The 27,629-nt window shown below is 37.4% G+C and overlaps 1 protein-coding gene across 1 annotated transcript in view; it reads right to left on the reverse strand.

Moving 5' to 3' along the window:
• LOC118808032 (unconventional myosin-VIIa) overlaps window positions 1-27,629 on the reverse strand; it is a 35,609-nt gene that overhangs the window by 2,616 nt on the left and 5,364 nt on the right. Inside the window, 37 exon segments of the mRNA XM_036570373.1 lie at window positions 325-412; window positions 1,047-1,160; window positions 1,268-1,373; window positions 3,315-3,470; window positions 5,315-5,468; window positions 5,981-6,135; window positions 6,279-6,397; window positions 6,673-6,854; window positions 7,671-7,821; window positions 7,823-7,838; window positions 8,137-8,263; window positions 8,753-8,870; window positions 8,977-9,144; window positions 9,365-9,592; window positions 10,393-10,566; window positions 11,628-11,747; window positions 11,870-11,996; window positions 13,056-13,216; window positions 13,411-13,707; window positions 14,255-14,422; window positions 16,689-16,901; window positions 17,022-17,231; window positions 18,555-18,773; window positions 18,937-19,021; window positions 19,100-19,194; window positions 19,286-19,378; window positions 19,527-19,685; window positions 21,404-21,544; window positions 21,667-21,833; window positions 21,932-22,067; window positions 23,495-23,705; window positions 24,225-24,367; window positions 24,931-25,050; window positions 25,139-25,215; window positions 25,324-25,477; window positions 25,615-25,728; window positions 27,216-27,358. Of these exon segments, the coding sequence (XP_036426266.1) occupies window positions 325-412; window positions 1,047-1,160; window positions 1,268-1,373; window positions 3,315-3,470; window positions 5,315-5,468; window positions 5,981-6,135; window positions 6,279-6,397; window positions 6,673-6,854; window positions 7,671-7,821; window positions 7,823-7,838; window positions 8,137-8,263; window positions 8,753-8,870; window positions 8,977-9,144; window positions 9,365-9,592; window positions 10,393-10,566; window positions 11,628-11,747; window positions 11,870-11,996; window positions 13,056-13,216; window positions 13,411-13,707; window positions 14,255-14,422; window positions 16,689-16,901; window positions 17,022-17,231; window positions 18,555-18,773; window positions 18,937-19,021; window positions 19,100-19,194; window positions 19,286-19,378; window positions 19,527-19,685; window positions 21,404-21,544; window positions 21,667-21,833; window positions 21,932-22,067; window positions 23,495-23,705; window positions 24,225-24,367; window positions 24,931-25,050; window positions 25,139-25,215; window positions 25,324-25,477; window positions 25,615-25,728; window positions 27,216-27,358 (5,409 nt within the window).

Genomic DNA, 27,629 nt, shown 5'->3' on the forward strand with positions numbered 1-27,629 from the left:
ACAGATCCCTAGAATGCAGTTAAAAATAAACTACAATACAATAAGTGATGCTGTGACCAAAGAATTAATGCATCATTAAGCAATAAGAATTTTTCCTTTGGTCCTTTTAACCTCTTAAACCTGTCAGCAGATCAAAGCAGACTTCAAATTCATTACTCCTTTAGCCACACATAACTTACATAAGTTTCAATTGCTGAGTAATTCATAGTAAATACTGGGTAATAATTAGGAGTAATAATAACTGGATATTATGCTTGGGAGGAGAAAGTGTTAAGCAAGGCATGTCTAGACTGCTGGTAGGCCTCTGAATTGTCATGAACTCACCATCCTTCGCCATTTTAGTTGTTCTGGTCCAGTCAGTGATCTGCCTCAGATTGTCAAAGAAGTAGTCTGCCTCATTCAGACTCAAAACCTGACACAAACACAGTGGAGACCATCTGCCAGTTAGCATGCTCAGTGAATCATAAACATGAATTTTGACATGACACACAAATTGTAGTATATATAGTTGTACACAAAAGTTTGGTCAAAGTCTGTTTTGTTGATTTTTCATAAAGTGAAAAGAAGTTAACACATCCTCTACAGAGAACACACTAAACCATGATATTTTTCTGTAAATGTTAGAGCACAATGTCAGTTTGTTTGCTGAGGTTAACATACTGGAAAAAATAAAATGAGGATCTTTAAACTGTGCCTTAAACGCAGGAACTACCATAAACACATTTGAACTTGGGCGTGTAGGTCAAAAAAACAACTACACATGGCAAAAATAACCAAATAACCAAAAGGGCCAAAAAAGCCACAAAGTTAAAAATGTAAAAGCTGAAAAAACAAAAGCTTTTCTTTATTTTCCAGACAGACTGATCAAGTGCAAGGTGCACAAGCGAAGTAAAAACAAGGCAGCAAACGTTTCAGTCAACACAATGTGCAGAAATGTGTTCTCTGTAGAGGATGTGTTAACTTATTTTCACTTACAGTATCAATAAAACAGCCCATTTGATCAGAGGTGCCCAAACCTTTGCATACAACTGCATGCCTACACACACCTTGTCTGGAGTTTTGACAAAGATGCTGAAGCCGTCCTCAGAAATCAGCCTGAGTTTAGTGGCAATTGTTTGGACCAAGTCTCTGACCTTAGTGTTAGTTGCAACTTCAAATATCTGTCCACAAGAGAGTAGAAAACATCAAATTTGTATCTTGACAGATTCCAAAGCTTTCACTGTTAGGTTGCGTGAATGTTACTGTGTGTTGACTTGAATTGCTTTACCTCCTCTGTGTCATTAGGGAAATTGATTTTGTGGAAGATCTGAATGCTGTTCTGCTGAATGGCATCCACTTCTACCTGGTGAGGAGGAAGCTTCCTGGGCTCAGTTCTATTGGATAAAACACACAAACACAGTCCTCCAGTGATATTCAACACACATTAACCTTTATAATATTAAGGCAAAAAAAGTTATTTCTACATAAAGAACATGAACATGTAAAGTGCCATTTTGAGCAGGTAAACATATGAACAGGAATATACTTCAAACATCAGAGGACTTTTATGCTTATTCTGATGAAAGGAGTCAGCAATAGGCCCAGTGATCCAAATTCCACTCTGAAAGTGTGCACACACTTGATCTAACTATTGTAATGCATCCACCAATTAAGGCAGTATGGTGCTTCTTTTATATACTGATACAAAACACAGTAGCACACAGAAAGCATATTACCACATGCTAATGTGCATGCTTCCCAGCTACTCTACTAGGAGATTTTAATGAGTTAAAGAGGATAAAGAGAAAGTCCTTGTATATATTTCTTTAGATACATTAGTAAAGGCATGATTAATGGACTTTTGCCATTATTATCAAACTCGCAATCTTTCACCCATTATTCAAGTGCAATAATAGTTGTGTGAAAGTGTTTCCCATGACTGGAGTGTTGAGATGGGCCACACCTCAAGCAGATGTCAGCCCCATCACGTGTGATCCTTACTATATCATCAATCATCACACATTGACATTTTCTTGATACTTGTACAAGCTTGGCCCAAGACACTGCACTAATGCAAGGAGGTGTACTGTTACATACAAGCACTGAATTACAACAGTTTCAGTTTAAAATCAGCACTACAGTCTTTGATTAAAGACTTAGGGAAAATAACAAATCAACATCATATACTGGGTTTCTTGATTTTGGACACATTGCAGTATTTATGTAGGCTGCACATATTACAGTGGCTATTAATGTGCAGTGATCTGGCCCTTTTGTTTATGAGGTGCTGGCAGAAAGACATAACACGCATGCACTGAGGGATGTATTCCAGGGCTTCAGTCAGATTGCCAAAGTTCACGGCTTCAAAGCTACATGTGCCTGCCATTCACAGCCACACCAAGCTCAACAGTGGGGAAATGCTAAACTGAAAAGGACTTTGCATGTCTCATCTGATTTCTCTGCTACCTTGTTTAACTCTGCGCATGTTTTGTGTGATCATGTATTGCCACAGTTTTTAAAAAAAAGCCAAAACATTCTTCTCCACTATTTTCTTTCTCTACCTTATTTGAATGCAAATTTTCATGATGAATAGACTACTAGAAATGCCCCAAAATTACTTGAAATAAAATCTCTTTACATTAACTTACACTACACATTAACATAAAAGTTAAGGAAGTTTTTGCCTTTCCTGTAAAGTTATCATTTTGAAGATAATCTGAATATCTGTTGGTTACTTTGTCAAAATGGATTGGCATCAGACATAATGACTTTTTGGAATTCTGAAAAATTTCAAGCATGTTGGTATTTGCAATTGGATTTGATATTAATATCTGATTTTTTTGGCCAGTTCGTGACCTTTTTGTGCTTTACCTACAAGTTCTTTAATAGGTCAACAGATGATGAATATAGATTGAGATTGTGGACATCAATAAGTTTGTGATTTGACTCTGAAATCTTGCCTGGAGCTTTAAAAAAAATGCCATAGTATCCCCCTTCTTCTGAAACATCAGTTGGGCCAGTCCATCTAGGATTGGCTCTGTCTAGTTTTGACTCCTGAAACCTCATGTGACTCCTGTGCACCTGTTAGATGATTCCCTTATTCGTCTGTGCGTATATACTATGTGTTTCAGTTTAGTTTTTGTTATGTCTTGTCTCTTTAGTGTAATTCTGCGGTTTCATTTGGCTGTTTTCCCAAAGGTTTGTTCTCTCTTTCTTAGAAGGTCAGTTTGCCAGCCCATCACTTATCCTCAGACTGGGATGCCCACTCTGTGCTGGCATACTTCCAGTGGCTCAAAATTGTTACACAGTGCATGATGTGCAGTGCAGGCATGTACCTCAGAGCACCCTGTAGTCTGTGTAGGCAGTCAGAGGCCAGTGTCTCCCTCCGCCGGGTCTCCAGGAAGCGCTGGGCGTGCTTCAGCAGAGAGTTACTTGGGGGAAAGAGACCACAGCACAGCCAGAGCAGCTGCCAACCCTGTTCCATACTGTACCTGAGAGAGCCAAAACACAAAGTCTGAGCTTCACATTGTTAAATCCTGTAATGTGGATATAGTCTGTAAGTACACAAAAGGGGATTTTCAAAATAGGTAACGGCTGTAATAAGCATGACGCTTCAAATTGTGGTTAAGTCATAGTAAAATGAAGGCATGGCAAGAAACATGGCAATTCGTGTTTACTTTAGTTCAGGCTATGACCAGCCAAATGTACTGACGCAGGTTGTTCTCTGAAGTAGTGTTGTAGTAATTGAGACCAGTCTCAAAACCATAAACTAGTGGTCTCAGTCTCATTTGGACGTGGTCTTTTCTCGGTCTCAGGGTAAGGGGCTTCCCAAACTTTTGCAACTCAAGACCCATACAAATGACCACAAAAGCTTCCATGGCTTTAAGCAATCAGATCATTTCTTTTCTGCCTCATCTAGTGAGAAAGCTGATTTGTCTGCGACCGAGTGCTGGATGTCAAGCTGAAGACAGGAAAGCTAAGGATCTCTGGCTCAATTAGACAAATTTGGATATCTTTTTGCTATGTTTTGTCTCTGAGTGACAGTGTATAATCTTGTGTTTCAAAGCTTTATTTAGAAAGACCCCTGAGCAAACAGTGCAGAGTGGTAGTTAATTGTTTTCAGTTCTGATGCAGGTGAAGCCCAGCGCTACATATTCACTGCTGCATTTTCTTCATTTAAAATATATAGAAACATAACTAGCATTTTGCCAGAACAACATGAGTGAGCTTGATATAAGTATGTTTTATTTTTGCAAAAAATCAGCAATATTTGTCATATCTAAAATTTCACGTGGCTAAATGTTTGTATTGTAACCAGTTTTTGTGTGAAAAAAAAACCCTGCAGTACTGCCAATGGGGTGCCACAACCCACAAGCTGAAAACCACTGCTGTATAGGTTTAAAAAAATCGGTTTGTTGAGGATCTAACTGATGCATCCCAGGATGGCTTAACTGAGTGTTATGTGTTTGTTGATGTTCATTGGTTCCACAGTTCAAGATCCCCTGAGGGCAGATCAGAATGTTATTATTAGTATGTTTTCATTTAACAATAAAAATGAATGTTGTTTAGTTTATGGTGGTGATTCTGAATACATTTTAGGGAAGAAGGACAGAGAATAACCTCACCACTGCTTCTAGTTACAATGCAAAGTTTGATTAAGACATTATTTAATGATATAATAATGTATCTTTTTATTTTTATATTCTGAAAAAATCTTAATCTGGTCTTGTCTCAGGCTTCACTCGGACTCGACTGCTAAAAGTCTTGGTCTTGACTTGGACTCGATGCATCTCAGTGTCGTTCTTGACTTGGACTCGACTCTAGCAGTCCTGACTACAACACTACTCTGAGATTGTTCAATCTAAAAAAATCCTTCACTATTTATCCTTTAACCAGTTTTATGCACATCAAATTCTTTACATTTATTAAATTAAATTTAGTCTAAAAAGAACCAAGGCAAAACAAAACAAAAAAACAAACAAACAAAAAAACAATGTTCGTCATCATTCTAAACCTCATCAACACTTTTTGTTATTTATTTATTTATTTATTTATTTTACAGTGGAGCTGGACTCTTGATCTAGGTCAAGTTTTACAAAAATCCCTTTTTGTAAAAAGCAATAAGCAAGCTGACTTTGGTTCAGGCAAGTTAGCCATGCCATCTGTGGCAGCTCTTGCGTGATCTTGTGTGACTGTCCTTTCATAAGACAAAATATGCAAGAGGTTATGATTTAAACAGAACTTATTCATGAGTTGTGTATATACTTTCACAAATCCATATGACACTAAAAAAGTCACATGTCAGCACTTTTCACTGTCATGTGATGTTCCTTACCGGTTGTTATTGCTTGTCATCTGTTTCATGATCTGGCAGTAGATCTCATCTCTGAGTGCTTCATTCTGAGTGGCAGGGCCAAAGATCTGATCCGTGAGCTCCAGAGGGTTCTGAATCTGCCTGGTTGGGTAGTCACCCATGTACTTTAGGATAGGTGCACAGGAAATCAGTAAAGGAATTACAACCACTGCTGAAAGGTGTTATTACTCTACCCTTGGGAAAGAAAAAAGTATTTAAAAATACTTTTTGAAAGTTTAATCCAAACATACTTTTTAAAGCATGCTTTGAAGTGTAAGGGGTTAAGTATGCTTTAATTCATACTAAATGTATTATTTTGGAACCACTCATGAAAACTTAAGTGTAATAATCTATGATTCAACATATATTAAATGCATTTAGTTGTGCTTTTGGGTGCTTTTTACAAACTTAAGTTACACTTAGATTTCAGTGTGTAATTTGTAGACATATCTTATTATACTTGGAATATACAGGGTATACATTATACTGCTGGGTGAACTGATACACTTCAGTGCTATTTATTAATATATACCGCAACTAAAAAGCAAATAAATCAATTTTAATCTGACCTATTGTCATGACTTATATAAAAAATATGACTTCTATCAAAGTTTCAGAATAAGCTTGTGTCTCGTAATGAAAGGATATCAGTGAAGGCCTGGCTGGCCTGGTGGCTGAGCTCAGGGTTGCCCAATAGTCTCTTTAGCAGGGGCTGCCTGATGGGCTCTCTGGAGTTGGCCCACAGCCTTTCAGGAGCCACATTTTTAGAGATCACCTGCCTGTTTACGTCTTTAGTTGGGGGCCTGAGGACACAGAGGCAATGTTTACTCTTACTTTTGTTTCTGACTACATTATTTTATATTTTAATATTACTTCACCTAACAAAGAACAATGTACTATTCATATGGTATGAATGAAACCAATGATTAGTAGTTCTGGAATATACCTAAAGTACTCAATGGAAAACTCTTTGAGTGTTGCAGGAGCCACCCTCTCAGTGGCTGTTCCTCTGAGTGTGTTGTTAATGATGGTCTTCCTCTGATCAGGAGACAGACTGATTAGACTCTAGGGGAGGGAAAAAAAAACCACATCAACCACAGTTACTGACTGGTGTGCACAAATAGTGAACTCATGATTTGTTCATTCTGTTTGTTTAAACTAATGCAGAGCTTTACAGTTTGAGAAGTTATTGAATACTACAGGATTAGTAGTGGTTTAATAAACATTGAGCCTATAATCACTATGGCCATTATGCAGGCTGTTACAATCAGTTGCCTACGTGATTAGCTCCATGTTATTGCGGTGTTTCTTACAATATTAAACACAGTGAAAATGCTTACCAAGACCTCATTGGTGGGTTTGGTGAGTGTGGGCAGAATCAAGACGGCTTCTGTAGGTACTGCCCCCTTTTGTCCAGTTCGCTCATTCTGTCCCTTCAGCCAGCCACCGCTTGGAGAAAAGTCATCATCCTTAATGAGGAGAATAAGTTCTCCTTTTTTGAAGCTAAGAAAAGTGGGATCATCTGAGAGAGAAGAGTAGAAAAATGGATCAGATTTGACGCAGGTGTGTAATTCTAGATGTGCTATATTACTGAGGCACATAAAATAAATGGAACAGTAGTCTCCTAGTGACAAAATGAACTGTACAAAATAATGGCCTCATATCACTAAATGCACCAAACTGCTGAACACTGCTGTATAAAAATATAAAACTACTATAAAAATATTTTACTGAAGATGGCCAGTAGCCAAGTTGCAGGAGAAGTGATGTTGTGCTCTTGGGCAAGACACTCAACCCCTTACTGCGTGGCACTGCTCTGGTGACAACACTGTGCATCTTTCCTTGATCAATCTTTAAGTATAACATTAACATTTGACAAAGAAAGAAATTTGGGACATCCATAATTTTCATGAAGTTATATATTTCATAATCCAAAAACCATGGGAGAGTAGGTTGGGTGTACTGTATCAGTGTGGTAAAAAAAAAAAGAATATGGAACGTACAAGACGAGAAATCTACAGCATATCTATATAGCATATATACGTGATCCTTACTGATGAGCCACACTTTCAGTAAGACCTCTTATGTTAACTAATGTAGCCTTTTATACAGAATAGTGAGTGATTATTGCATGATAATTGATCACTAAATGAGCCCTTGATGTTGGCTATGGATAGGGAACAACTTAGTGACTCAACCATATCTCTCAGTTTATTTTCAAATGAGGACTGACTTTCTGGTCTCTTCATTAGTACTCTAAAAAGTCTATGACAGGAACTACAGAACTATGGTTCTAAAGGCTTTGTGATAAGGCTTTAGGGTCTGAGGGATGACTGACCTTGTCTGTTGATCTCTTGCAAGGCCACAGCATACTGGGAGTGCTTTGTTAGGCCTGCCAGGAACAGAGCTATTAGATCAACAATGTCTGCAGCCATCACTGCATTCAGATTGAAGTCTCCTTTCAGAGTCAGCAAACACACAGACTGTCCCAAATGACTTTCCTTCTCTAGGGTGAAAAGCAGAGGAGACATTAGACAAGCCAGGGTCAGCTTTCATGTAAAAGAGTGTAGACTTTCATTATACTAAACTAATGGTTCTCAATATGCATCCTGGAGTATCACTGCCCTGCACATTTTCCATTTTCCAAGTCAATTCATTGCCCTGGATATGTCAGAACAGAGGAAATACAAAACTATGCAGGGCAATGGCATTCCAGGGCCAGAATTCAGATCCACTGCTCTAGACCTATTTGAAGACTATTCTTTTACATTTCCATTAGCTGGATTAGCTGGAGAGCACTGTACCTCGTAGTGTTCACCCCAGTTACCATTGGGTAGGAAAGTTCTAGAAGCTTCCTCTCACGTTCGTCCAGGAAGGTTATTCCCGTCCAGTTGATAGCCATGATGAACTTGTTCTTAGGTAGGGAAGGACCTGTTAGTGTTTAATGATAAATAATGTAGCGTTCAAGCTTTATATCTGGGTTTAAATGATTTAAACCGTAAAATTAACATGGACATTAATTTATTCATGATACAAAGAGAATGACTACACTGCAAAGAAAAGTATTTTCACTGTCAAAATACTGTAAAATGTAATGGTCAATGCCCATTAAAAGTGTAAATAAACCATACATATATTGTATTTTAACACTGCTGTTGTTCATTTACAGAAATTAAATGTTAAAAATTATAACCTTCATTTCACAGACATCTGCTTTTATTTTATGTCAGTTGAACAAGTTGAACTAGTTGAACTAGAGAAACTGCTGAGTTATAATTAAAGGCAGTATTTTTAAGAAATTAAATTATTGTAATTTTACAGATTTTTGCCGTAATTGGGAAAACACTCTTTTACTGCTAATTAACGGGTGCATACTAGCGCCAAACTTTCAGTGTACTTTCTCTTAAATTCAGCTTATACCTGAATGCCTGACAACTTCGAAAAACCTTGAGAAGAACAAAGGCCACTTCTGACGAGCATAATCCACTACTTCTGCTTTGACTTCAGCAGCTTTGGCTCTTGAGTTTATATAAGGACCCTGAAATACATAAATCCACTTTTAACCTCACATTCTTTATTCAGTCAATGCTTTATTTCAGTGCTTAGTCATTATTATGTCTCAGAACAGGATCACAAGCAAATACCTGAAGGTGTGCAGTGTTGACCATCTGAATCCATTTAGCCTCTGACTTGGACTCCAGTAGTGTGGAGTTAACACAGTCCTGGACCACAGACTTTGTGTTCTCCATGCTGCTGTCTGAGCCGTACTGCACGAAGAAATGCTTTGCTGCCAACTCAACAACATCATCCTCCTGACAAATGGTAAAATACAGCAGTATATTTATATAACAGTGCATTCATTTTGCTAAAAGTAATTTACTTGTGAACAAAGTGAACTAGGTAGCAAGTCATGATGTTGAAAGAACGTGGCATGAAAAGCAAAACTTACATACATTCACAAACCAAAAGCAAAATAAGATAAATCCTGTTCATCTGTGCTTCCTTCATTAGTACTGAAGCATGCTGGCTTACCCGCTCACACTGGTACTCTCCATATTTCAGGCCTCTGATGACCTGGCTGTAGATGAGGTCAGTGCTGACGCTGTCCTGGCTGCAGTCATGCCAAGGGGTGAAGATTTCTTTGCGGAAGTAAAGGCGCCAGGGGGCGTGCTGCTCCTTCCCACCCTTTCGCTTTACCTCTTGCTCACACTGGGAAATGGCATCCATCACATGCTCACGCCCACTGCCCAGAGACCACACCTGAGGAGGCACACAACAAAATGCTATTATGTGCATAAAACATTTACAAAACCTAAAGAGCAAAGCTGCCAAAAAAAACAAACAACAAAAAATATGGTATTTAGTAAAAGCAAATGCTTTTAGAAGCCCAATCAACTTGCCAATACAATTATAATTAGAACACACACACACACACACACACACACACACACACACACAGACACACAGACAGACAGACAGACAGACATATATACATATATATGTGTCCCTGTCTATCAGTTTTGTCTTTTGGCCACAATTCCCTGTAGACTGTGATTTTTGCCACTGCTGGTAGACCCATATGACTGTACACTTTGATACACCTGAAAATTCAGCTACTTTCTTTCCACTATGGCCTTTGGCATGCTCAAATGCAATCACTCCTTATTGCTAATCATTAACATCTGCTTTGCGACACATTTTCCACATATCGAACAAGACATTCACTGCACTGCACCACTTCTTCTCAATCTATGAATCCCTTCACACACCCCGTATCTATAGGTATCTATAGCCCGATCATCCTTGTGCAACACCATCTGTAGGAGCCTGAAGTTACTGCCACCTTAAACACGCAAGGTGACAATTTTTTTGTCCGGGGAGCTTATATTTATATATAGTGTGTGTGTGGCAATAATATATTATTCATTAAGTAATTTTGTTAAAACATTTATGCAGTATGCTTGTACATTACTGGCAAAATCAAGGCCTGTCCTGTGAATCTGTTTACCTGCGGCAATAAATCTGTTTATAAATAACTCCAAGTTCTGGAGACTCCATACCTTGTCATAGAGAGCCACATAGAGAGAGAAGCCAAAGGTGTCTTGAAGTTTAACCGTCTGTGATAACACTTGACAGACTTCTTTAGACGTTGATGCAGAGTCCACAGGCAAGTTGATAGTTCGCCCATCCATAAGTGTCACAGAGATGGCCATAGGTTTCTTGGTTTTTGTGGCCTATGATTAAAAACAAGTAACATGTGGAAAAATGTCAAGCCAAATATGGATTATGCATTTTAGAGCATGTTTCTTCAGAGTCTTTAGGTCAGTGGTGTCCAGTCTTATCCACAGAGTGACAATATGTGCAGGTTTTCATTCCAGGAGCACACATGATCAATTGTTTGAAGACTGAAAACTAGGTGATATAATGAGTAGAATCAGTTGTGCTCTAACTTATATGGAATGAAAACCTGCAGGAACATGGATCCTTGGGGGTAAGATTGGACAACCCTGTTTTAGATGTTAAACTGCAGGTTTATTATTCAGTTATTATCTGTTTCAGCATGAGGGACATTGTAATGCACTTCCAATGCCTTTATTAAGCCATAACAAACCAGTAGTAGGTAATTAACAGCTACTTGTTACTACATTATTAACTAGTAACTAGGGTAATTAAGCATTTTCAGAGTACCTGTAATCCTTTTATTAAGTTAGTAGTAGTTAGTAATAGTAATTAACTAGTTAGTAATGAACTAGCTGCTTATTAAGCAATAACTGGCATGAAAGAAGCCTTACTGAGACAATAGCTGGTAACAAACCAATAACTATTATGCTTATTAGCTGCTTATTACTACAACTATTACGCTTATTAGCTGCTTATTACTACACTATTAAGCAGTAACTAGAATGAATTAAGCATTTTTCCAGAGCACTACATGCTGCATTAAGCCTGACTACAGTGAATTGAATATTTCTCAGAGCATTTTATTTGTGTATAATATAGTGTCTATGTTACCACTTATGGTTTAAAATGTGTTTTGCTTTACAATGTTCTCATGGAAAATAAGAAATAAAACAAAATAGTCAAAAAGTTCTTTTTGTCCAAAATTGAGAAAAGACCAAGAGTTATTAGTCAGTAACTACTATAAATTATTCAGTAAATACTATGACATTAGTATGCAAGTATGATATGAGAGTGGATATGAAATATGAGAGCAGATATGAGAATTGTGGACCCACGTAAGAGCTTGTGCAGTTAAAGAAATTAATTAAAGCAGAATTGTTGAAACTACGCTCACCTGTAGCTCAAGCCAACTGGGAGGTTCTCCACGCACTCCATTAGCCACAGTGCGCCGCAGCCGTTCTGCGCAGTAGGGCGCATATCCAACAGGGCCAAGACGGATGAAGCTTTGCAGGTACTGCATGAAGGAATTCAGATGTTACTTATCCTTTGAAACCAAACTGATTAAGAAAAGTAGACAGGTGAGGTTAATTTATTCTGCACACTGGAGTTTAACAGTGACAGATATGTAGGACTCACCTTGTTGAAGCGCTCAGTGGGAGGAAAGATGCCCAGACAGAGAGACAGAAGGACCCAGCCACGGAAGAAGCTACTGCGATTGCCATTCTCTTGGAGCTGCTTACAGATCTGACAGTAGATCTCATCCCTGAGAAATGGAAACTCAAGTCTTGGATGTGTATTTATTAGCTAAGCTGTCTGTACTATAACAGTTTATTTTAAGGAACACAGATTGGGGGTTTATTAAGGTCGTGTTATTCTCTAATTAGAGGCTACAAAGCGCTAAACAAATTCAATATGCATCCCATATTGTGTCCCAAAATCACATGACCTGGGACAATTTTAAATTAGTTGCAACCTAATTTAACAACCAATTACAGATAAATTATATTTTCCGTAACACTTTATTTTAAGGGATACACATTGGGAGTTTTTAAGGTTTTGTTCAGTAAAGCCCAAATTAGACCATTCTAAATGGTTTATTCACTTGGCATTAAGCTTTATTTATTATGACCTGTATTAGTGCATAACATGTCTATAATTTGAAACAGTTGTAATAGTGCATTAAAACATGTTAAGACCTTGTTTGGCCAATGAATGAGCACGTTTTCATCTAAATTCACATTTTATTATGTACAATTGGCAAGATTTTATTCCTGTACGTTTTAGATTTTTTTAGATTAGGTAGTGAATACTTGGATGTTTTCCATATTCCATATTCATTAGAGGCTAAAAGTGCCAAATAAGGTTTCAATAAGTCAATCTGTACAACAAATTCAACACTAATTCATAAAAACGCATTGAAAACTATTAATTTAAAATTTAATATGTCTATAATCGGTTGTTAAAATTCCCAGCTTGTATGTTTTTGGGACAAAATATGGGACGTAATTGACTTATTGAAGACTACAGTTAGCTAATAATTAGTCATAAAGAAAACCTTAATATAGTTCTAGCCAGAATTATATTTTCTTTAAATTGATCAGAACTTAGATTTGGCCATGATGAAGTTAAAGAAGTACACTGCAACACTTTGGCTCTAGATAATCAAAATGTTCATAAACTGATAGTCAATCCTAGCTTAGACTTAGTGAATTGTATTCCTCTGTATTATAGGACATGGCTTAGTATATAGTATGTGAGGAGAATAGATCATTAGAGTTTACTTTACACTGTTTGCACATTGATACAACTTGAAGTCGCCCACCTGAGGTCACGTCTGACAATGGCATATCCTACAATGATGTGCAGTTTTTCAAGGGACGTGAGTGGGCGGTCCAGGGTGGGTCCTTCTGCAATCATGATCTCTTCTTCCTCACTAATCGTTTGCACAGTTGGTGGCTTGGAAACCTGAGCATCGTCCTCTGGCTGTTTACAGAGAAATGAAGAAGTTATAACAAAAAATGACCAATCAACCTAAAAATGTCCAAAAAGAAATGATATTCCTGGACAGTTAGTTGCTTTGAATTTAAATGCATTTAATGTATTTGGATTTAAGATAGAGAGAAAGACTTTAAGCACTGTGTATTTAGCGTCAAATTAAAAGACTGTCTCTGTCCTACCTCTTCTTGAATGACTGATGGTTTTCTGGCAGACTTTCTGTTTGACATTCCCTCCTCAGGGACAGTGGAGATCTTTCTGTTCCGGGTCAGTAGATCAGTGAAGGTAGAGGATTTCCTGTTTTTAGGAGTCTCTGATGGTGTGGAGGAAGTTTTCCGGTTGAGGACGACTTCCTCTGGCACGGTTGATGTCTTCCTGCTTCGTGAAAGCAGATCTGTAAATGTCGAGGTCTTTCTGTTCTGTGGAGTCTCCTCTGGAGCTGAAGACTCTTTCCTGCTCCTTCTGTTTCTCAGCACCCTCTAAAATAAAATCATCAATGACACATTTAAAATCTTAAGACAAAACAGATTTCGCAAATCACTATCCTAATCACTATTCAGTTTAAAGTAGATATCTAAAAGGCTTATATAATGGGAAATCATATTTTAATTTGTGTTTTTGAAAAGAAAAAGTATGATGTAGTGGGTTCATGCACTCCACATGTGGAAACTAAGATGTGATATTTCGAATTCATCATAGCTGTGATGTCACAACCATGAACACATTTACATACAGAAGTGATGAGGAGTGTTATTACGGCAGTTAGCCTGTAGCAGAATTATTTCAGCCCTATTTCAACAAGGCAGGGCCACCAATCAGAACAGACATAATATACATAGTGTTAGTGTTAAAGACATAGTAACACACACATCTATGGGATAAAGTGTATTGATTTAAAAGTCAAGTAAGGCAAACACAGATCAAATTTAATAGACAGATACTAAAGAGACATAGAATTGACACTAAGTTAAAGAGATTTTTAGAGTCTAGTTCTTTAGGCTGCTTCAAAGTGGAGTTCAATCATACCTGGTCCAGTCCCACCATATGACTGAGGCGTCTGTCCTGCCTGGAGGCCACATCCTTCTGGAGAGAGCGATCAGCGAATGCTGATCCACCTCTGGGGGCCTGCTGTGGCTTTGGTTCAGGGAGATCTCCCATGAACCTTAGGATGATCCACCACACTGTTAGAGAGGCCTGGAATGAGAAGAAGCAGCTTAATTAAATATTAAACCTTTTAGTTACACAAACAGAGGTCACATTCACATTACAGGACTGAAGTGGCTGAAATCAGACACATATCGGACTTTATGAAAGCAGTCTGAACACAAAGACCTTTTCAAATCAGGTTTGATACTTTCACATGTGGTCCCTAGACTAGACATATATCTGATATGTGGCCCTGAGACCATAAAGGGACAGTTCAGCCAAAATGACCATCCCTACATTTGTCGTAAACATGCTTACTTGCATTCTACAGTCATGCCACAATGGTTTCTAAAGTAAGATTTTCCTGTTTAAAGGCTAGGAAACCCTTCTTCTGATGAGGAGGAACTTTTGAAACACCACAACTTTTTGGTGTCTGTCTGTCTGTCTGTCTATATTTTTTATTTAGCTGGTGAATACACAAGGAGGCCAGATATCTACTAATACTGCTACGAAGCCAAATATATTATTGCAGCTGAATAAATGCAGAGTGTCACTTTAAAATGAGACTACCCTTATAATGGTTTTATTATTGGTTATTGATTAAGTCATAAATACCTTAAAAACACATAAGTAAAATAGGCAACAGTGACTTATTATATCTGATAAAAGTGACAGTTATAATGCAGGCTGATTGAGAAGATAAAGTAAGATAAGCAATCAGCAAAATCTGAGGTTTAACAGTGTAGATGAATGTGGGCTCACTATTTGAAAAGCAACAGGTCATTGCTTTTTATTAATGTTTAATTAATTAACTACTTATTAGCGATTTTTAAGGTCATCGTGACTTAATTTACAGCAATTAATAAATTCATTTTAAACTATTCATAAATCTTTTATAAGGGCAGTCTTATAGTAAAGCTGTACCAAATGTAGTAATGGTCTTCAAATCATCCTGTTGGAGAAAACAAATTATTCAAACAACAGAAATGACTCATCAGATACGGGCAAGCTAAAAGCTAAAGTTAGCAATGTAGCCACCAGGCTATCTAGATATCTTACCTCAGTTTGACTCCTTTTCTCTGGCTCAAAAAACATGTTTTTGGCATTGATTTTGTGCCAAATACAGATTTATTTACCCCCTTGTTGCATCACCTCTTCTTTTAACAACACTCTGAGGAGACCAATTGCTGCAGTTCTGAAAGTGAAATGTTTTCCTGTTCTTGCTTGATGTAGAATTTCAGCTGCTCAAAAGTTCAGGGTCTCCTTTGCCATATTTTTCGTTCATAATGCGTAAAATGTTTTCAATGCAGGCAGGCCAGTTTAGCAGCTGGACTCTTACTACGGAGCCGTACTGATGTAATACATGCAGAATGTAGTTTGACATTGTCTTGCTGAAATAAGCAAGGCCTTCTCTGAAAAAGACGCTGTCTGGATGGCAGCATATGTTGCTCCAAAACCTGTATATATAATTCAGCATTGATGGTGCCTTCACAGATGTGCAAGTCACCCATGCCATGTGCTCTAATGTACTCCATACCATCACAGATGCTGGCTTTTGAACTGTGCGTTGATAACCATAAGCCAGATGGTCCCTCTCCACTTTAGCCCAGAGGACGTGGCGCTCATGATTTCCAAAAAGAATTTTAAATTTTGTGTTTTTCAGAAGTGTTCCTGAGGCTGTGCAGTGATTTCCACTACAGAGTTGTGTTTGTTTTAATGCAGTGCCGTCTGAGGGCCCAAAGACCACGGCCAGCTAATATTGGTTCTCAGGCTTGTCCCTTGAGCACAGAGATTTCTCCGGATTGTCTAAATCTTTTAATGACATTATATATCGTAGATGATGAAATCCCAAGTTCTTTGCTATTTTATGTTGAGAAACGTTTTTCTTGAATTGTTGCACTATTTGCCCGCAGAGTCTTTCACGTAGTGGTGAACCCCTCCTCATCTTTACTTCTGAAACACTTAGCCTCTCTGAGAAGCTCTTTTTATACCCAATCATGTTACTTGACTTGTTGCCAATTAACCACCAGGTGTTTTTTTTCAGCATTACACAACTTTACCAGCCTTTTGTACCAACTTTTTCTGAAATGTGTTGCTGACATCAAATTCAAAATGGATATATATTTTTCAAAGCACAATAAAATTTCTCAGTTTCAACATCTGATATGTTGTCTTTGTACTATTTTAAATTAAATATAGGGTTTAAATAATTTGAACATCATGGCATTCTGTTTTTATTTACATTTATCACAGCATCCCAACTTTTTTATGTCCCAACGGGTTGTACAAGATGTAAACGATAAAGCCAAATTACCAGCACATCACTCTCATCTTCATGGTAGAGCAGAGGTTGTCGTAGTCTCTGGCGGATGTGTGTGGGTGTCGCAGCGCCTTGGAAGTACATAGATGCGAACTTGGAGAACGAATACTCATCCAGATCATCATAGTCTTCTTCTGGAAGTTCTTCCATCATAGGAGCATCATCCAGATCCACTTCCTCCAGTACAGTCCGCTTTCCCTCTAGATCCTAAGAACACATTCAGGTTAGCGTATTATGTCTTAAAACAATACCTGAAAAAGCTAACATGATTAACAATTACTGCAAGCTGGACCACTAATGGAATGATTGAAGGAGTTTATTTCAGACCTCAAAGCCTGCAGGCGCCTGGCCCTCCTGCCCCCCCACCAGGCTGGGCAGAAAGCCAAAGATGGTGTCCACCATTTCCTGATCTGTGATGATCTCTGATTGTTCAGCAGCCTCCCTCTCTTTCTTCTTGCGGAGAACTTCCTCTAGCTTCCTCTGTCTTTCCAGAGCAGCTAGCTCCTCTGCCCTGCGCTCCTGTAGCGACAGAAAAGCCTGCGAACCAGAGACATTTATATCTTAAATATAAGATGGGCAGAGAGCAGAGAAATAAAGCCTTTACAATCCAAGGAACTACATAATTTACAGATTAGTTTCATAGTAGTTACTGATCAACAAGCCTAAAGATTAATAACCACATAATAAGCCTGGAGTGTAAGGGGTTAAAAGCCATGTTAAGCATTGATATGTTGATTCAAACAAGTTAATCAAGCAAGCACCACTGTATCACAGAATCAATAACACCTTTTGTCACATGAAGACTAATTTGTGTTTTAAATATATTTTTGCATGCAGAGGAACTACTTTTGGATCCCTAAAGAACCCTTTAGTGGGTAGTTCTATAATAAAGAACTATATATAATGTAAAGGGTTTAGGAAGAACCTTTAAATTGGTAAAGAACCTTTATATTATGTGGTTATTCAATCCTTAAAAAGGTTCTACACACTCATAAATCTCTTTTTCAAACATGATTCCTTGGGTAACCAGAAGAAGTTAATCTATGGCACCGTGCAAAAAATCTTTGTTTTTTAAGAGCTTCGTGTTTTAATGTAACTATAGGTATAACTTGAAATACATAACATAAAATGACATAAAATTCCTGAAATCTGAAGTACTATTACAATCACCTTCTTTAGTTAAAACACTTTTTGACATTTTGGATAGAACTGAAACAGTGCAGACAGTCACTGAAATAATGCCATTTTTTCAAACAGCTCAAAACACTACATGCATTGTTTAGTTCTTACAGTGCTCAAAAGCAGTCTTGGAAAACTCACAATATATGTATGTTTTTTTCACTCTAAGCTACAGTTAATTCACGACCACCAGAAAAAGTTATATCAACCAGAAAAAAATGACCAGGTTTACTAAGTGAAACACAAAATGATCCCAGTTATGAACTGAAAACTTAAGTGAGGAAAGTAAAAGTTCTCTGTCATTAGAGAAACAAATATCGGTGTCTCATTTTTTAGGTATGTTTGTAATTAGTTATTTATTTAGGATGTCTTGACAGATTAATTAAACCCTTTTTTAAAGTAATCTCCTTAAGAATGTTAATGAAGTTCTGAGCAGCATTTGGAGATTTCTAGTTTGCTATTGCAATTTGATCTATTGTGCTGAATCAAGTATTAAATGATTAATTACAATATGGCTCCGATAATGTACTTTTGAATATAGTAAAGCACAATTTGCATAATATGTTCACAAATTAAATCATTCTAAAAACTAGTGGTGATAGGGGTGTCCCAAGACCTGTGAGCACTGTATTTGCTGTGCAATAGTGAACATCAAGTGAAGCTACTAGCTTTATAACGTACATCTCTCTTGATCTTGTCGACAGCTCTCCGGGCATTCAAGCCTCTGATATGAGCTTGCAGAAGGATGGCAGCGTCTCTCTTGCGCTTCCACTCTTTCCTGGCCAGGTAGCCGTGGATCTGCCTCTGCAGGAGCAGGGTGGCCCTCCGCTCCAGATCATACTGACGGGCTATCTGTCGAGAACGCACTGTGGCCTGAAGACGTGCAAAACCTAACTGGACCTGTGCACAACAGCAGCTAGATCACAATCATTGCAGGAATACTGCCAGCTTGCACACATCCTTCAATTGTAGGCTTACTTAGATGACAATAAAACTATCTAACAGCAATTTAGGGCCAAATAACGTGAAATTGCCCTTCATTGTTCAAATGCTGATAACTCACCACTCTGAAGAGTTTTCTGCCTTTGTGTCCGCGCCAATACTTCTGTACAACCACAGCTGCAGACCTTTGTTTAAGAAACTGTTTCCTGCAATTATAAAGACAGCATGATGACGGTGGGATTAGGCTGGAATCCAGTCATTTTATCGCACTGTGTATTGTTTACCTGTACTTGTATCCTCTCAGGACTTTCTGAATGATAAGTGCTTTCTCATTCAAGGCCTTGTCTCGCTTCAGCTCCAGCATGGTGTCATGGAAATCCTACCACAAGGATCAATGTAAATAACTAAAGTAAAGTAAAATTCAGAAAGAAATCTATAGCACTCTGTCATTATGTGCTATATTACTTTACCTTCAGAAACACTTTGGTTTTGCCAATTTTCCAGTCGTCTTCAGCACTGAACACATTCTTACATATACTTTCACTGCATGCCTTGGCACTCTCCTGACACAAAAAATGAATCATTTCAGCATGGAAGACTGTGATATTATAAACATGGTACATTTGAGCTGTACTATTTCCCATATCAGACACAAAGCAATCCTACACAGCATGTCATAATTCTATATATGAAAGAAGAAGCAATCCTCACCTTTTTTGGGTCGCAAACGGCGGAGTTGAGCAGCACTCGGTAGCGGTCAAGAAACTCCTGGAAGGTGTGGCGGATGGGGTAGCCAGCTTTTCTGATGCGGATGGTCTCCATCATCCCAGAGTAGCGCAGCTGACGCATACACAGCTCCCTGTCAAACAGCTGGATCATAGAAAGAAATGTTTTACTTCCGACTAGATGGGAGAGCTTATAACAGCAAAGTGATTACATTTCTTTAACAGCAAATGGCCTTATTTACATATCACATGAGCAAATCTCTAACTTTGCAAAATTTTGTTATTCAATTGTGATTCTTCAGGGAATGATTTGAGGCATTATGAAATATCAGATTTCCAGGATTTAAATAAATTAAATTAATCTGTCTTAAGAATTAGGAATTATATTAAGGAATCTATTAGCTTTTACTTTATAATTGACTAATCATGAAAGAATTAAGTGTTTAGCTCATTATAATTAATACTGTATATTAAAATGCCCATATTTTTGGTATTGTATTTTTTATCGTGAGCTCCACTTATGGTGTTTATATGGGTTTATGTATCAAAAACAGTCATAATTAATTTTTACATTACCTTTTTCTAACCTCCCTTTATCCTTTATAATTATACGGGCTACTTTGCAACTGTGACTTTAAGACTGATATGTGTAAATGAGCCCTGTTCTAACTGACTGCACTGTATTGTGTCACATTCAAAAAGCAGTCCAGACTGAAACACTCCTTACAGCTTCAGTGTGAATGGGCGGGGCTAAACTGTTGGTTTTCATGACATCACAAAAACAATGAATACAAAATGGACTGTTTTTGCAACTTAGTTTTTATATATGAACTAGAGAGAGAATGGTATGTTTTGAAATTTTAATAATGTTAAAATTCAGTTTTCCATGATTTGGACCCTTTAACAATACTTTATAAGACATGTTTGAGTCATCACTGTACCACTTTACGTATCACAAATTAATTACAAATTATGTAGTTAAGTCATTGATTACCCATTATTGAAATATTAGTTGACCATCCACTAAACATGGGTGGGGGGTGTAAGTATGTATTACATAGTATATACTTAATAGTAACACTAAAGCACTAGTCAATTCTCATGTTACTTTCCCTACATAAGTAAACACACATCAGTTCATTAGCAGTGAAATAAGCAGCAGTTAATACACAGTTAATGAGTAAATTAACAAGGAACTAATGACAAACTAATCTATCAGTTATCAGAGTAATCAATTACTAATTACTGTGTTAGTAATCATTATAATTAGTAACAACTAATGTTAAATAAAGAGTTAATTCAAACATTAATAATGGCCAAATAATAACATAACAACATAACTAGTAATTCATTTGCCACACTTAATGTAAAATCTTATAAAGTAATGCAAATATATTAATTAATGATGAATAACTAAATACATCATAGATAAAGAATAGTTAAACATAATGTAAAAGTTAATACATGTTTTATAAACTAGCTATAATTAAGTGTAATCAAATTATTTTTAGAAAGACAGAATAGTGTGTTATTAAAAATACAGTATGATAGGAACTATTTACACAGTAGTAGAATATAAAAACAATATATCTTTTCGGATTTTAATGTTAAAATGTTATTTTGGCCTAAAACTGCATACTTTATTGAATATTATCATAACTGGTAATAATCAGTTATAATAATACAAAATTGTTGATCACCACTTTTAGACTGATACACTATTATACCTCTAACTTATGAGCCAAAATATGAGCAGATGGAAAGATGGAAGAATGAATTGATTAAAATGAGCGAATTGGATATGTAGATAGCTGGATGGCTGGATGGCTGGATGAATGGAATGATGGATGGTTTTGAAGTTACCATGGGCTTCTTGAAGTCATTAGGTTTGATGCAGCGAATGAAGTAAGGTTGACATGCAGTCAAAGTTTTCATCAGAGCGTCCAGCGACTGCCGAAACTGCCCAGACAAAGTAGGCACTCGCTTTTTAGAGTCTGTCATTTGCTGAAGAGAATCAGAAGTAGGAGAGAATGAACACATTAATGAGTACTTCCCTTCATTGTCATATCCCTCATTCTCATATATCTTATTAACAGCAAGCAAGATCTTCCATATTTCAAACTTACCCGCAAGGAGTTGTTGGGAGTGATGATCATTTTGGAGTTGCCTCTGCTCTTCACCTCATTGACAGAGAGCTCATTGTGGAAGATACTTTTGAGGAGCTTATTGGTTGAGGTTTCCACCAGCTGGATGAGGTCTAAGCTCAGAGCATCTCTGTTCTTTTCCAGGAAACCTTTAAAGAGAGAATTGAATTAAACCCAAGATCTTCCATTTTGCCTTCAAACAGCATGAAAATACACCAAAAATGCTGATTTGTCAATTTACATTTACCTTTGGAGTCATAATAGACTGGTCCCGCAAAATGCTGAATTCCAAACATTGTGTCATGGTTGTTCTTGGGGCCGATGTAGATATTGCTCTTCCCATGCACCTGATCCAGCTTGTTCAGCAAAGTGGTATCTGTGCCCTAATTTTCAAGATATGAAGATTAGATATGTCATGATGAATGGCCCAATACAAATGGTCCACAATTACCTCATTGCATTAACAATGCATTAAAGTTTACTAACATGCAGTAAGGTGAAGAACATGTTTTCCTTCAGGTTTTGTTAACACAATAATAATAATAATAATAATAACATTTGTGTTTATATAGCACTTTTCATTTAGCTACAAAATTTCAAAGTGCTTTACACTAAATAAAATGTTGGACAGATACAATACCATGGTCCAAATGTAATAACAGCACAATTACAGGCAACAGGAGGAAATAAGTCACAATACTGTAGGCATATGCTTGCTTAAAACAAATATGTTTTTGATCTAGATTTAAAAAACATGTACCATGTGCATTAACACAGTCTTCGAAATGCTATTCCAGAATTTAGGAGCTACATAAAAGAAGGATCCTCCACTAACTGAGCTGTAAGTGACCCTAGGTCAGGGGACGGCAACATGTGGCTCTTTTATTGTCCTGTTGTGGCTCCACAGCAGAATTAGATTTTTAGGTAAAAATAAAATAATCCTCTTTTCTTCTTTAAAGCTCTGCTGATCATTGTAACACAGTTTTAACAACAAACGGTCTTAAACACTGAAGTTAATGTAGCCTATATCTGCTAATTCAAGGTTGGTGCTCAGACTGCTGGTCACATAACAACACAGACAAGTCTCACCTAGCTAGTAACTAATGAAAAAGCAAAGAGAAAGATTTAAGACGAACACAGAGAATTTGGAGATGGACTTGTTTGCGTTTATAAGCACTCAGTTGGTTTCCTGATACGTTTAATCTGCAACGAGAAACAGTCAAACACTAAAAATTTGGGAAGCTAAAGTCAGCTTCTCGTTCACCAACTTCTTGTTCCCGTTCCACCTTAAATGGTGCAGCAGTCACATTCTGGTGCCTCAGGCACCATTTAAGGTGAAACGGAAAATTTGAACAAGAAGCTGGCGAATGAGAAGCTGACTTTAGCCTTGTAAGAAATCAAACATTGAGAGACATTTTACAAGAAACTATTCTACTCTTGAGGAAAAGTTTCCTGCCGGAGATGCAAGAAAAGCGTTTATGTTATACTTTTACCCTATAGTAGTACGTAGCACATACTGAGATATATTTACGGCCAAGATTGTAAAAGTGTGGTTTGATTTTTGCTGAAAGGACAAAATCGCTCTTCTTAACATTTGGGTTGCCGACCCCTGCCCTTAGGGTTTGTATTACGTCTCAGCTGAGTGAAACAATCTTTCTGTGCTAAAATGTTTTAACAGATGTACTTAATTCAAGCAATTTCTGCATAACGTGATAACATCAAGTTACATAACAAGTTATTATAGTCTTAACTGCTAGATGCATGTAGGACAGAGACAGTAAAGTACACATCAAATAAAGTACATAACTACCTTGGGGAAGTGACTCTCCTCATCAATAAGTGAGAGGACGTTAAGAGATTTGATGGCCAACACATCCAGAGTGCGCTGGTTATCGCTGTAGTCGATGTGCGTCCATACAATGTTCTCGCGGGTGTACTCCTCCTGTTCCAGCTTGAAGACATGTTTCACAAAAAACTGCTGAAGCTGCTCATTGGCAAAGTTGATGCAGAGCTGCTCAAAGCTGAAATAAAAATCACAAAAAGAATACAGATCATAAACAGTCATTATCAGAAACACAATATCAATGCACAAACACTACCATTCCAAAATTTGGAATCACTTGTCATTTAAAAATTGCTTTTTACTTATACAGCATAGATTGACACATTACAAGCTAGACACACAGTATTTAAAGATTTTTTTAGGAACACCAAGAAGTTATTAAATGATAAATAATATACTGTAATTATCTATTAACAGTATTTTCCAATCAAATCATCAGATTTGATAAGCACTTTTCCAATATGAGACATTCTAGGTGTAAATTTTATTGTAACTTATGTCTCAGTGTTATGTAACTCCCTACAAATTATTTGAAAGCTATAAAGTGGTGGAGTAGTTTGAGCATCATCATGGCATTTTTGTACACGTATCTTCGAAAAATTGGTTTTATATAATTGAAAAAGCCAATTTTTTAATGGTGATTTCAAACTTCTGAATGGTAATGTACAAATAGGGTCAATTATTTTTCTTCACAAACCTGTTATGTTTGAAGTTTTCAAAGCCAAAGATGTCCAGCAAGCCTATTGAGTGGCGGGTGTCATTTGAGTCCTCCGAAGGTGGCTTATAAATGGCACTGTTTATTTTCTCCACAATCCATATGAACAATCTTCCATAGATGGCCTGTGGAAAATTATTTTCCTTAAATTTAGCTCAGCTGGAAAATTCCATTCAAAGGAGATTTTCACAGATTTTTCAAGCTTTTTGCAAAATTAAGTTGTTAAAATATAAACAGTTTGATGTAAAATTCACCACTCTAAGAAACGTACAGTCAAAAATGTTTAATGTGGTGCAATAAAAGATACCTTTTTACTCAAAATGAGTATGAGATATTTGAGATATGGCTTTGGCCAATAAAACGTGGTACAGGTAGTATGTTCTGTGGCAAATTAGTCGCCTTCGAAAACTTAACACTACTTTATCATCAACATTACAAATAAAAACTCAGAAGACACATGTAGGTTCACTGGTGGTTTTGGACAGTAAATAACATGGCTATAGTTGCACTGAAGTCATTGGGACTCCTGGTTCCTATCACCACCACTGTAAAGAAATCTGAGTCAGTACGTGTCTTCATAATGACCCATTTCACATCAAACCATTCTGAATGACTTTGTTTACATCTCAATGACTGAATTAGGAAGGGACTAAGATATTGAGAACTATGTCATGATCTCCTATCTCACCTTCACAAAGGCATTCCTGCCATCAACTGCTTGTTCTGAGGTCAAAGGTTTAGATACAATCTCCCGGTTAGTCATGAAAGACCTCTGAGTCAAACTGACATCCAGAGCCTTCGTATCCACCTGCACAGAGACAGATGAGGCCGTTGAGAAAGATCAAATTCACAACAGGTAGTAGAATACTGTTTAATAAAGTCTTTTAAAGAATTACCTCCAACAGCTGGGAAGCCATGTTGAAATGATTAGAGGAGGGAATATCACAGCCCTCCAAGTTATTGGAAACAGTAGCTAAAGAAGAATTAAAAACAGAAACATGAATATCAGTGCCCTCTATAGCTCACCCCGGATAACCTCAGTTTGTCAAGTTTGGTCTTTAACCACTAAAAGCCTCCTCACCTTCAAAGTTCACATTGCCTAGGTGGAGGATGGCAGCAAGGAGCTTGTGAATTTCCCAGGAGTCATTCTCAGTGAACGTCAGGATCTTCATGGCAGAACGGAAGTGGGCGTATTCTTTTATGTCATCTCGTCCCTCACAGGAAGTGCACTTACCCTGATTTAATGACCACAATATCCAGATAAGCTCTTCTGGCATTATTAAAGCTGGCTTCATATAGCATTTTCTGTGCAGTTGTTTATGAAAACAGGTGATAGTTATGTTTTAGTAACTGAGTGATGATGGGACAGTACCATAACCAGGTAGTTGTACTCAACAGCACTGCCTAGAGACAGGATCTTCTTCTGTTCAGCTGGCATGCCCATCAGCATGTAGTAAAAGATGTGGTAGTTCCTTTCTTCTTGAGCCTGAAACAGTTTTCAAACACTATTTAAAAACCTCATTTATCAGCAACACATTATATTATGTGTCATAACGTATACATTAAACTCAAACAAAGGGTGTAATAATATGCAAATTTCACAAAACGATTCACATTGGCGTTTTGCATCATTGTGCGATGTTTTTCGAAGAAAAGAAATGCTAATAGAACAAAAACATTTATTTTTGGATTTTTGTATATTTATATTTATTATTTGGTAATTCTCAAAACTTTTTTTTGGAATTTCCACTGTCGAAAAAACAAAAGTGTCATATCTAAAAAAACAGTAAATAATGACTGTAAACTATGTGGCAACATTACACAATTAAATAAACTGAGCATTACAAGTTCATTCAGATCTTGTGATTTTAAATAAAGTGTGTCTCTTATCCTCTGCCTGAAAAGAGTGAGAGATTTACTAACATGGCTCAATCACTACCAGCAAACTGAGGAATCCACAATTGAACAGAGGACCACTCTACAACCAAAGAGAGGTGGACTGTACAACTGAATGGAAGTGCACTATATAATCAAATAGAGGTGGATTCTATAACTGAATACAAGTGGACTCTACCACTGAATAGGGGTGGACCCTACAACTGAATAGAGGTGCACTATATAATCAAATAGAGATGGACTCTACAAATGAATAGGGGTGGACTCTACAACTGAACAGGGGGGATATGGTACAACCGAAAAGAAGCAGATGCTATAATCGAATAGAGGTGCAATCTTAAACCAACTAGGGGTGGATGCTGTAACCAAATAGAGGTGGACTCTACAACCAAATAGAAATTGCTAACTTTTTTAACATCCCTACTGAGTGAATTATTTGTTTCACCTGCACAGAATCAGCATTTAGCAGCTGCTAGAATCCTGTAGGGAGAAGTAGCTGCTAAGACTCATGCTTTCTACACAAGGCTGAAGTTGGCTTCCTATTCATAAGCTTTTTATTAAAACTTTCTATTCCACCTTTAAAACCTCTAATAGCTTTAGCTTCAAGTTTTCTTCTCACTCCAGTTACAGACAAACTGCGGGATGTATTCACAAAAGAGTTAGCATATTTGAGTTATTAGCATGAGTATCTGATCCTCGCATTAAGCAATGTTGGCACACTGCCACTGAAGTAGAGGCTAACGAATACAGATATTCAGCTTCCCCGCTGTAACATTAACTATCTGCCTTCTTTCTGCATTAGCTGGCTAGAAGAAGAAATCAACACTTCTCACAGCCTGCTTTTTCTATTATCCCAATGCGGTTGCAGTTTTGCAAAAGTTCCTCCAACCTTCAAGATACATCATCAGAAGGGGTTTTTCTAGTCTTTAAACCAAAAAATCAAGAATTAGGCAAAACAATAAAAATGGACTTAACTGAGCAACACGAAACCGTGTACAGCCTTTTAAACATTCCAGAATTTCATTCATTCATATTTCAGATTTCATTCAGATTTGGTGTCAGTTTGTCATGATGTACCTGTCGACAGACACGAGATTTCTCCAGCAGGTACTGCTCGATGCGGGCTCCTTCTATGGTCCCCCCCTTGCTGAAGTGGATGTCGATGTACTTCCCAAAGCGGCTTGAGTTATCATTTCGAACAGTCTTTGCATTACCAAAGGCTGTGAGCACAGAAATTAAAAGTTGTCTTTATGGCGACAATATGACAGCAAGCCTGGAACTATTAACAGAATTAACTGCTTCAACCAAAAACATCCAGCCAACAGCGTCCTGCGAGCATCGCCCTGTGACCACTGATGAAGAACTAGAAGGTGACTAACACAAACTGTGTTAAAAAGTATGCAGAGCAAGAGATGGACTACAGGCTGGAATTGTAGAATTGCAAAGTGCTCCTGTTTGGTAAGTGGAGCTGATAAAACAGACAAAGAGTGT

Source organism: Colossoma macropomum, unplaced genomic scaffold, assembly GCF_904425465.1.
Source record: "Colossoma macropomum unplaced genomic scaffold, Colossoma_macropomum, whole genome shotgun sequence".
Taxonomy (NCBI): domain Eukaryota; kingdom Metazoa; phylum Chordata; class Actinopteri; order Characiformes; family Serrasalmidae; genus Colossoma; species Colossoma macropomum.